We start from the raw sequence: 12,141 nt of genomic DNA on the forward strand, positions 1-12,141 counted from the left end.
AAGAAGTACCCAAGAAAACGGCAAAGGTTTCCTAAAAAGAGAAGCTGCTAGAAACAATGAAATGGGAAATCAGACTAGAGTGTTACCAAACTCAAAGTAGACGGCCAGAGGTCTCAAACCCACCAGTGCATGTGCTGCTCATAATGGCAAAGGGAGCCTTTTCCCTGTAGACGGATAGAATTTTGAGAGAAATCTGCACGTTTGAATTTGGGAGCAGGCAGATAACAATTCACATAGATATTCACTTATCAGGTGTTTCGTTGGTTCTTCGCATAGTATATATTAGCATGGGAGGTTGTCTATTCTTGAGAAAGAAGAAACACAACTAGTAAAACTTAAAAAAATATGCGCTTTTAATTCTAACTCATGATACAGTATGTACATCTCGGACTAGCGGATTCTCTTTCTACGGTGGAAGAAAATATGTTGAACTGAACAAAAATGCATGGTCTCTGTGCGACCCAATAGCCACAATAATTCCTAGCATCTGGGCGCAAAAGTCCTACATCGTATATGGATCTAAAAATGGTGAAGCAATCTTTTCAAGAATATTGGAGGACAATTTTTGGAAAGGAACCCTTTGAAGAACGGCTGCATTAAAAAATGATGTGTGGTGATGAAACATCCGCTGAATGGTGGTGACTGCCGACTGATAGTCAGCCTCTCTGACGGACGGCTTTGCTGGAATGTTCTTAACAGTGTCAATGCTGAAGGTCGTCCACTATCCCTGTACGTCCTCCACATGGCTTTTATGCCTACCCAGGGGTGTTCCTGTACCCAGTGGACTCGTTGTTCAAGCACCATTGCCAATTTATTGCATTCTCTATGGTCATTAACATAGTGCTGTTCCTGGAGGAAGAGCGGCCATTTCACAGGTGTTTCCTGGCTGTGAGTTCCTGAAGCGCTTTTATTACATGCTGCGGTTGACTTGCGGCATATTCCTCCAGGCTGGCTCCCATCTGAAGGAACAGGCTTTCAGTGAGTTTGGTGACAACCACCTTAACATTGCCAGTCTTTCCGGGTAACACCCCGTTGCCGGTCATGTTGCTGAGGAAGTACCAGAGAACGGGAAGGACATGTCGCTCGACGGCCTGAGGCTTTCGCGGGTAGACAGAAGACACAAGCACTGAAAGACAAAAGACACAATGAGGTCAGGATGTTTGCATGTAAGACTAGAACAATCTGAGGTGTAGAAGGCCATGCTGTCATCTCACATCCCGAATCGTCATCAAATAGATCCAATGTAACCTCACTGCTAAGACTGCGATCTTAATGAATTTCAAATAATTTAGCAGACCAGACACGTTCTCTTTGTTTGCGTCAATCATTGCTATTCAGTAGTACAACCCAGCAGGGGCTAGTGCCCTCCAATTCTTTAACGTCTAAATATCCCCCCTGACCAGTTTTGGCTTAATATGGGACCAGAGTATTAGGAACAGAAGGTCTCCTAAATCGCACGCCTAAGAGTTAACTGCTCAGAATCTCCAACCAATGATATTCAATAACATGGATAACAAGTAACCAATGAGGTCCTTTGCTTGTGAGGTCCTTTGCTTATGAATAAGCCAGGATGTCTCCCACCTTAAGAGGCTGTGTGTGTAGCACGTGCTGTGCAACCTGTGATATAGAATTTTCATTCCTATGCCAGGACTAAAAACACAGATAATAAAATAATTCTGATGAGTAAATATCCATTTGCCTATGGAAAATGTGCTACTCTTTAGGTAGTAATATCTTGACATCTTTCCCAAAAAAACAGGAGGACAATAATGAACAATATTCGACAGCCATTTATACATCTAGCCCAGAAAAAGTCCCTTTGCTCCGTTTTAACTTTCGTAACACATCTCACAAAATGTTCTTCTGACACTCAAGAATAAGATGTATTAATGTCTCGATTTTTCCTTCTCGACATAATTTGCATCGTCTATATATACTCTGGGCGCATGAAGCTTGGCTCCTGTTATCTCCATTGTCTCTCACCTTTTAAATCAAGCATTCATAACGATACGTCTGATTTCCTTACTTGGAAACAGCTGAATATACAATTGTGTCTTTTGATAAATAGGCAATGCCTTTAAGAAATCGTCTACATATTTCCTTTGCTGATGGCATGTCAAGTTGTCATTCGAGGCCCTAATGTAAACCTTCTTCATCGCCAAACCTTTGTAGTGAGAGCGGACCCGCATAGTCCATTTTGCATTGGATCTTCACTATAAAGCATTCAACACTATATGCAAATGACTAAAAATAGGGAACTTCCGTTTTCTAATTCTGTTCTCATAATACATAACCAGTCATTAGGTTCTTCCAATATGAATATTTAAATTAAATAGGCTTTTTATAATTAGCCCACGTAAGTAGAGGCGCGGCACCCAACTGTAGAATATTTGGTGGTCTGGAGGTGCATTGTGAAATGCCTCCAAAATCTGCCTTCCAATTTTCCCAGCCACGCTTCCATGGTTCATGCTTAGGCCCACATAACACCATGGTAAACATATTCTGCTTCTAAACCTTAATGAAGGGTGCAGCCACCATGAGTTCTAACCTACCCCCACAGTGCACTCAAATGTGATCAAACCTACGACATTATAAAACAGCCCTCCAAGGCAGATGAATTAGTGTTATGAAAGACAAGGTTGTCCTAAATATATGAATAGGGAGTAGAAGGGGACTGTGTTTCAGAGAGGCATATCTCTGGATGCATCCACAAGCGCATAAGGAATATGGCAGTTTCACACAATCGGAAAAAGTGCTTGGGTTCCAGCTGCCATCCTTGCTGCCAGGGCCTATATGCCTTGGCAGATCAGGCCTACATACAGTTCCATCACAATGGTCTTCAGGAAAGTGGATCCCCGGCTTGTTGCAACCTTACCCACCCACTTCCCCGTCTATTTCCTTTTCCCAGTGACCCATTCTAGATGCCGAATTCCCCACGACCCTCCACCTTCCGTCGTGGCACTCTGATGCTATTTATTCTGCATGCAGCACTGTACAAAACACAACAAATAAAGAAATAAATGCATCTGCAAGCATTGTCCAGAGCACTGCAAGGTCGGATTAGACATTTGATGTAGAATGGAGGACAACCAAGAACTAAACAATATCTACTTCTGTTATCCTGCACTACAAGCCAAATGTTTTCTTAAATATACCCATCAGCAGTTAAAACATGTCGGCCGTAGCTTCTTCTTACTCTTTAAGGAAAGGATAACATAATGCCTTGACAAGTATATTTCCTTATACTACGGAACAATAGTAAGTGTATACAATTATCACAATGCCCACAAAGAAAACCCAACCTAACACAACCTCGACACCCTACCAGACTATAATCTGCAAGTATTAAGGTTTTTGCTGGTCAGTCAGTGCACTAAAGGCAACTCGGAGACACCAGCTAAACACATTGTATTCCCCATGTAGCACTCAGGTTACCCCACCACAGACATTTGCAACAGACAGACTACCATAAATCCTTACCCTAACTCAGGCCGGGTAAGCATGCTTTCACCAAGGGCCCCAAAATTAAATACTTGCATAAACATAGCGCGAGCTGCCGCATAAAACACCTGTCAGGTTTCTCTGCCTATTGGTGATGGTTGTATTGTAATTCTTTTGTATATTTAATTACTATCACAATTCAGACCTTAACTCCTATTGTTCAGAAGGAGAGTTCCCCAAGCCATCATGGTGGTGATGAGGCGGGGACTTGATTGGATGTGAACATTCCGCAAGGTGATTGGAGGCTGAGCGTGCTTGGAAACAGAAAGGGAATTCTAAACTGTCTTTGAGGAATAAAGAAGCGTTGTTCACACGACGCGCGCGTGCGGCAAACATTTTCTTCATGCCGTGGTGGTGACTGGATCATGAGCATGCTACATGGAAGATGGCATATTCCCTGACTACATCTTCTTGCGCACAGCAAAGCTTCGGGTTCTCCTCAAGATCCATTTCCTGCCACAAAATGAAGGTCATTAAATCAGCACAAATTTCCAAATAGTTTGCTAACACAGCGCCTAGTTCCCAAGGAGACTGACAAAGGAGTTGCCCGGCAACGGTTATTCAAAAAAGAAATCACTGCATCCTACTTTATTTAATAATATGTTTCTTGCAAGGTGCCAACCGCATGCACAGCCAATTTGTAGCTCCTTTAAAACAAAGGGAAGGAGGAATGGAAAACAGATCTTCACAGGCTTTGGAAACATTCCGCTCATGTAATTGTGATGGAGCAGAACAAAATGGTACCAAACATGGAATAAAGTACAGCTATAAAATGGACGAGCCTTAAGCGCGAAGAAAAGACTAATGCTCTGCAGGAGTGCAGGGACGAGTCGGGGATAGACATCCTCTCCCTAATCCAGCAGGTATCCCAATCATAAAGGTGAAACGGGGACAGCCGTTTGTGGTAATGTGGGCCGAGGGCAGGCTACACTCTTCAGGAGGGGTGTGAATAGTGCAATAATACTGGGGTACCACAATAAAAGAATGCTCAACTACGTTTCTATTAAAACTTGAATTAAGCAAAAAATAGAAACAAACTAATCAAAAACACCAAACCTCACACCTGTAGAAGGGAATACAGAGACTGAGCAGACTTTGTAATGAAAGTGGGCCCTGTGCTCTGAATACAGGCATGCACAGGCAATATATTTAGCAGCAAAGTCTAGTTCAATTAGGAAGGTCCCTAAAAGGTAAAATGTGGCATCTTAAAATGTCGCTGTTACTAGGCCCTTTAAATCTGGCGGCAGGAGCACAGGCACACAATGGTCAAGTCAGAAGGTCAATGGCTTGAAAGCGGATCGAGGCGGCTCTGGGTATTTGCAGTGGCTCAAAAAGGGAAAACGAGAAAAAAATTGATTTTGCATTACAGAGCACACTTCCTGTGAACAACTGGGTGAAAAGCCAGACAGTTTGCAATCGGCTTTGTAGGATAACCGTGCACAGGAGTATTTCCCAATGCATTTTTATGCTTTTCCCACACTTTTCCCCACAATATATGTCAGAATAAAACAGGTTCACGCGCCTTGTGCTCAGACATTTCCATGCTGGCTGCAGTTACATATGCCAGTATTCCCATATAAGAACATACTCCTGTTTGCCTTGCGCATATTGCCAGTAATGATACTATAAGAAAACATGTCCAAGCAGGCTATGCATATACATGCTATTACCCCCACGAAAGAAGATACTCCTGTTGGCTTTGCCATTAAAAATACCATGCCAAATAAGCACACATGTCCAAACTGTCTCCAATGCAGGTCAGTCTACACACGTAAGAACACCTATCATGCTTGCTTTATCATAGATGCCCAATAAACAAATGTCATGCCACAGTAATAAATGGCTAGACTGGCCGTACCAAGATGCCAGTCTAGTCACATGATAATACTTTTTTTTTTTTTTTTAATGTATTTATTGGTTTTAACAGAATAACAAAAACAAGTATACATCACTTGAATATCAGACGAATAATCAAAAAGTAACGTAACCCTCCCACCCCCCCAACTCAAGACCAAGTAAACATTATTGTCCCATTACGATAGGCCAGATTGATGGCTAGGGAAGTCCGATCCGTCCGAGGCATCGTCAGAGTTATTAGGATGCAGAAGTGGCTCAGTCAAGGCCACCCAGCGTTGTAGTTCTCCGCTGGAGTCTAGCCTTTGTTCAAGGATTGCCGTTTCCCACGCGCCAGTCTCCGCCGTTATCCATTTAGTCAGGTCCCCCCACCACAATGCCTCATGCGGGGCCCTAGGGCTCCTCCATCCCATGGCTATGCGCCTCTTCGCAGTTATGTAGATCAAGTCTTTGAGCTTGTTCAGAGGTTTGTTTTTGTGGTTGCGTTTGCATCTGCCCAGGATGCATACTGCGGGGCAGTTCACCTCTAGCTCGATGTCTGCGTCCGCCACCCTCCCCTGAACCTGTGTCCAGAAGTGGCGTATTTCCGGGCAGCCCCAGAACATATGCGTCATACCCGCCTTCGGCTCCCTACATTTGGGGCATAGCTGGACCTCGGCTCCCCTGAAATTAGATATAGCCTCTGGTGTTAGGTAGGCTCTGTTAGTGATGTACAGTTGAATGAGCTGCAATCGGGCATTCCTGGAGACTTTTTTATGGTAGTGGGTTATTTTCTCCCATTCGGCATCCGTGAAGTCTAAGCCAAATTCGATTTCCCATTTTGCTCTACATTTAAGCTCAGTGTTAGTCGTGCCCTGGAGCAGGGTTTCGTACAATCGCGAGGTTTCATGGCCGCCCTCGGCTGTATTCAATAATGCTTCTATGACCGTATTTTCCGTCATGGGGGTGGTAGCCTCCGGCCATCTGACCCTAATGGCGTGTGTCACTGCCCCGTGGAGCAAAAATTGGCCAGCGGGTAATCCCGTAGTTTCAGCAAGATCAGGAAAGGGCATGATCTCTTCATCCCGCATTAAATCTCCCAGGGTGGCCACTCCGTAAGGTTCCCATTGGGTGCGTGATTCGTGAAAGCCCCATGGCTGATGAGCCATAATTGCTGCTATAGGGATTTGAGGTGAGAAAGGATCAGCTGGATCATTTGTAAAGTTATACAGTAGGCGGGGGAGAGCAACCATTTTGAGTAGACCGGCCCTACCGGCCATCGAGAGCGGAAGCTTACCCCAGAATTCCATAGATTTTTCTAGAGCGTCTTTGGCTCTCACCGTATTAAGTGTATGTTCCGTGAATGGGTCCCGGTGTATGGTGATTCCCAGGTATTTAAAGGAGGTCGCTTGCCACTCCAGATCTAGGGAGGGGAGGGAAGGGCCATTTTTATATAGGGCGGCAAGAGGGTAGAGGCAGGACTTCTCTTTGTTAATACGAATACCCGTGTATCTACTGAATCCGTCCAGTGTTTCTAGGATGTAGGGCAGGAGGTGTTCGGGGTTATGTAAGAACAATAGCGTATCATCCGCATACATAGAGACGAGGTGGGTCTCTCCGTCAATTACAATACCCCCATCTCCGTATTCCTGCCTGAGGTACGTGGCTACGGGTTCGGTGGCGATGATGTATAGCATCGGGGAGAGTGGGCAGCCCTGGCGAGTGCCTCTATGTAACGCCCATTTGTTTGAGAAGGTCCTGTTCGAGCGCACCCTAGCGGTGGGGTTGGTGTAGACTAGCCGGGTCCATTTCAGGAAAGCAGGTCCTATCCCCATTTTAGCCATAGTGGCATAAAGCCATTCCCAACGCACTGAATCAAAGGCCTTGGTGGCGTCTAGTGACGCCACCGCGTATTTCTGAGGCCTCCGCTCCGTGCTGTATATAATATGGTGCAACCTACGCAGGTTCTCTGTTATGGAGCGACCGGGCACGTAACCCGTTTGGTCCTGGTGGATCAGGTGTGGAATTACCCTTCGCAGTCTACTAGCTAGCAGGGAGGTTAGGATCTTGCAATCAACATTTAACATGGAGAGGGGTCTATATGAGCCGCAGTGCGATCCGTCTTTCCCGGGTTTCAGGAGAGGGACAATCACCGCCTCCCTCATGGAGTCGGGGAGGGCACCCCGCTCGTAGGCTTCGTTGAACACCTGTGCCAACAGTGGGGCCAAGGTCTCCTCATACAATTTGTAAAATTCCCCCGGGAGGCCATCAGTGCCTGGGGACTTACCGGTCGGGAGTGACCTAATGATTACCTTGACCTCGTCTGGGGTGATGGGTTCGTCCAAGGCTTCCGTCATATGGGGCTCTAGCCTGGGGAGATCTATGTCGTCCAGGATGTCCTCTATGTCGGAGACGTCCACGGGTGGGGGTTCGGCGTATAAATTGCTGTAAAAGTCAGAGAACACCGAATTAATTTCGGTCTGGGTGTGCACTAAGGAGCCATCTGGTTTGAGTACTTGGCAAATGGGGGTTCTGGGGGCTTCTCTCTTGTACAGCCAAGCTAGGAGTTTACCAGGTTTATCACCTAGAGCGTGGGTACGTTCAGTGTGTTTGGCGTAGCTCAGCCTACCCAGGGACTCCCAATGTGTGAGACAGGTTTGTTTGAGGTCAATCACCTTCTGTAAATGTTCTGGGGATGGATCTAGTCTGCCTTCGAGCTCCCCCAACTCACTCTCTGCATGTTCTAAGGAGGAAGTAATCGACCTCAGTGCTCCGCCCATGGTTGCAATCATCTCCCCTCTCAGGACCACTTTGTATGCCTCCCAGGCGGTGCCTATGTGTTTAACACTGTTGAGGTTCCTTTCCCAGTAGTCTTCAGTCCTATCAGCAATGTGTTCGCGGAGGGCTATGTCTAGGAGAGCTTCAGCCCTAAGTCTCCAGGTGGGGACCGGGGGTCTAGGCGGGTAGATCTCCCAGGTGGCTACTAGTGGGGAATGATCGGACAGTACTCTGGGCTGGTACTGAGCACCGCCGAACGTTGCCTGTTGTTCTAGGCTCACGAAGAGGTAGTCTATCCTAGTGTGGACTGCGTGAGGAGGGGAGTAAAAGGAGAACATACGTGCATCTGGGTGCTGTTCTCTCCACAAGTCTCGGAGTTGTAACTGCTGTATCAACCTTGACAGGATTTTGGCAGGCGGGGAAGGGCGTGTATGCTTATCGTCCGACCTGTCTTTCAGGGGGTCTAAGGTGCAGTTATGGTCGCCCCCCCATATCATGGTTTGGTCCCTGTAAGGGCCGAGGCGTGGATACAGGGAGTGGAAGAAGGTGGTTGCATCATGGTTTGGTGCATAAGTGCTGACTAGACAAACCTCTCTCCCTTCAATGGTACCACATGCAATTGCCATCCTGCCCTCATTGTCTGCTTTGGAGCCGACCAACCGGAAGGGGACAGAGGGGTCCACCCAGATCAGGACACCCCTGGCGTAGGAGGAGTAGGAGGAACCTATCAGGGTACCACGCCAGGCCTTTGCCAATGCTTTCAGTTTGTCCGACGTAAGGTGTGTTTCTTGTAGCAGGGCTATTTTGGTTTTGCTTCTTTTAATATAGGAGAGTATGCGCCGTTGTTTCACGAAGCTGTTCATGCCTCTGACGTTCCACGTCAGGATTTTCAACGAATCGGCCATGTGAGATTTGGGATTCTGGCGGCTGTGTCCAACGCCCCCGGGAGCACCACGAGTGGCCGGAGGATCGTGGGGGTCTTGTGGTTTCCTGGAGATTCGTGCATGCGGGTCTCAGCCGGGTTACTTGCACCCCCGAACTTCTGCTTCGGTGGCTGCCAGCCTATCCAGCGGAGGGTAGGTGCCTCGTCCGTGCTGACTGAAATGGATGTAGATGGTCTTGGTTGTCCCTGATTCGGGCACTTAACAACTGTGCTAACTTCCCCTGTCCCACCCCCCCGTAACTGTGAACTTCCCCAACATAAACCAGGTCGAGTGAGGAGCTCCTCACTATGACAGACCCGTTTCCGCTCCTTTAGACCGAAGGACGGTCGCATGGTGCCCTACGGGCGGGTAATGAGTACCCTTAACAAGAAAGAACTTCCAGGGGTAGGAGAGTGTTCGTCCGGGCGCCTCGTGTTATGAAATCCGGTCAGCTGCGGCGTAAGTGGCCGTTCCATGGTGGGGCCTCCGAAAGGCACCGGGGCCCTGGGAGACGGGGCTCAGCGGGGTTGTCGTTTCTTGACTTCGACATCTGGGATCTGCTCCCTGTCCATCCAGTCTCGGGCCTCTGCCGGGGTATCGAAGAGGTGAGTTCTGTTGTTTCGTATCACCTTCAATCTGGAGGGGTAGAGGAGCATGTAGCGTAGGCCAGCAGCCTTCAGTCTTGCTTTGGTGTGTATGAACTGTGCCCTCTTCATTTGAACCTGAAAGGTATAGTCAGGGTAGATGGATATCTTGGCTGAACCCCTGCAGATCAGGCCGCCTGACCGCGAGAAGGTGAGGATGGTTTCCCGGTCTCTGTAGTTAAGTACTTTTGCGATCACGGGTCTGGGTGGGCTGCCAGGAGGGGGTTTCGATGTGAGGGATCGGTGAGCCCTTTCGATTACAAAGCCCTGAGAGAGTTTTTCTGCTCCAATCTCCTGTATCAGGAGATTCTCTACGAAGTTCGTGGGGTCCGATCCCTCGATGCCCTCCGGGAGCCCCAGGAGGCGAATGTTGTTGCGGCGTGCGCGCCCCTCTGCCTCCTCGGCCCTGTCTTCCAGGTTTTTAACTTTTTGTTGAAGTACATCGACATCTTTGAGGAGCACTGTCTTAGCTTCAGTATTCTCGCGGACCTGGGCCTCCAGCACCTCTGTTCTGCCGGCCAGGGATCGAACGTCTTGGCGCAGGAGGTTCAAGTCTATGGCGACAGCGTCTATTTTATGCTCCACGGCTGCCTGGGAAAGTTTGATAGCTTCAAGGATCTGTGTGTTACTAGGTTCCGCTGAAGGCCCCAAGGGGTCGGGTAGGTCTGCAGCAAGAGTCTCGCTCATGTTATCTGGCGCTGTGGGCCCCGCCGCCGTGAACGTGTCGATGGTGGTCTGGCGTTGCTTAGCCCTTGCTCCTTTGGTAGACATGTCGACTGAGCCTCCGGGCTTCACTGCTAACGAGGTGGCCGAGGTGAGCCGCGATGGAGTGACCGAGGAAGCCGTATCGGGTGGGCCGCGAAGGCGGATCGCAGTATGCTGAGGGCGGCTCCGTAGGCGCAGGGGGGACGGGTAGTGTGCCGCTTCTTCGGGTTACCAGGCCGGGCACGCCTGTATGTGTCGGTTGCGTTAGTCCCCCCCGCTCACCTCGAAGGGCCTCCGAGACCCTGGCTCCCGGTTCTGTGGCTGGCAGCGCCCCCGTCCGGGACGTTCCAGGCTGGTCATCCCGTTGGCACCTTCCGTCGTTCGCGCTCCAAGCTTCACGGGTGCCCCACAGGACCCCCTCGTCAGTCCAGCTGGGCGTTCGTGTGTCCTCGGCCCTCAGCTGAGTGTTAAGGCGCGAGCGGCTTTAGAGTGCGGGCCGCCGCGTCTTGCAGGGCTCGGGAGCCGCCATCTTGGCCCTGGTCCGCGGGATCGTGTCGCACGGTCTATTGGGCGAGACCGGTCCTCCGGGGTCACAGGAATCGACTCGCAGGTGCAGCAGGATATCGGCCCTCGATGAGGCGGTTCGTGGGGTTCGGGGCCCCCGAAAAAAGTAGTTAAAAGCAGCTTATGATGGTCGCATCAAGCGGAGCGCAAGGAGCGAACGTCCTCTTCACATGGCGGTTAGCCACGCCCCAAGTCACATGATAATACTTAACATGCTTGCTTTATCGTAGATACCAGGCAAAAAATGTCATGCCACAATAAGAAATAGCTAGACTGGCTGCACCAAAATGCCAGTCTAGCCACATAATAACAGACATCAAGTTGACGTTGCCCATAAATGCCAGTAAAACATGCCATGTGACTTAAGTAAACAATGCTCCAGTGCTCCCTAGGCCCCCAGCACCTTGCATGCCCACATAATCAAATTCATACCCACCTACGCACCAGTCACTCATACATACACTTTCTCTCACAGTCACTCACATGCGGACTCAGAACATCACACTGCATTCTCCACATGAGCACCTAGCCAGAACATTCACACAATAATATTCATACCCATTCACCCACAAGTCACTCACTGTGACGGATTGCCATTTGGCAAGTGTATAGAAGCATACTTTTTTTTAAATTAGTTTAATAAAATAATGCAGGTAATTCCATCTCTGAAAGGGTAATCCGCCGATAATTGGAGATTTGATTAATTACATGCCAGCTTCGAGCTGATGTAGACGCATTACATAATCTCAGATATGACAAGCATAGGTTCCTTAGTGCTTATCACTACACAGTATATATATACCGTTCTATCTTCAATCCCGCAAGGGACGAGAGTCTACTACGGATTAAGTACCGTATTTTAGAAGAAGGGCCTTGAAAATAACCACAAGGTTGAAACGTGTATCGACTGTGTATCTCAGGATTATACCTGTTTTCTACAATGCATTCTTTGTCAATCTGATTACTTTCTTCAAATGGGATCACCCAATTAATAACTTTCTTGAGACTTAAAACTCAGAGCGCGAGTCACCCTTTTCAGACTGGTTTCTTATGCACATACATATACACAGACACACAAAACACACAAACACACATTCATACCCACAGACACATATAATCATACCCATTCTCCCACCAGTCACTCACCCATATACCTACTGTTACATTTACTCACACTGCATTCTCCACACGGA

The 12,141-nt window shown here is 48.2% G+C and overlaps 1 protein-coding gene across 3 annotated transcripts in view; it reads right to left on the reverse strand.

Moving 5' to 3' along the window:
• Window positions 1–335: 335 nt before the first annotated feature.
• TOGARAM2 (TOG array regulator of axonemal microtubules 2) overlaps window positions 336–12,141 on the reverse strand; it is a 717,735-nt gene continuing 705,929 nt past the window's right edge. For all 3 annotated transcript variants that reach the window (XM_069608717.1, XM_069608718.1, XM_069608716.1), the window contains exon 20: window positions 336–1,126. In XM_069608717.1, coding sequence (XP_069464818.1) covers window positions 870–1,126 — 257 coding nt within the window. In that variant the 3' untranslated portion in view covers window positions 336–869. The remainder of the gene's footprint in view (window positions 1,127–12,141) is intronic.

The sequence above is a fragment of the Ambystoma mexicanum genome, chromosome 4q (genome assembly GCF_040938575.1).
Source record: "Ambystoma mexicanum isolate Mex_15411 chromosome 4q, UKY_AmexF1_1, whole genome shotgun sequence".
Lineage (NCBI taxonomy): Eukaryota > Metazoa > Chordata > Amphibia > Caudata > Ambystomatidae > Ambystoma > Ambystoma mexicanum.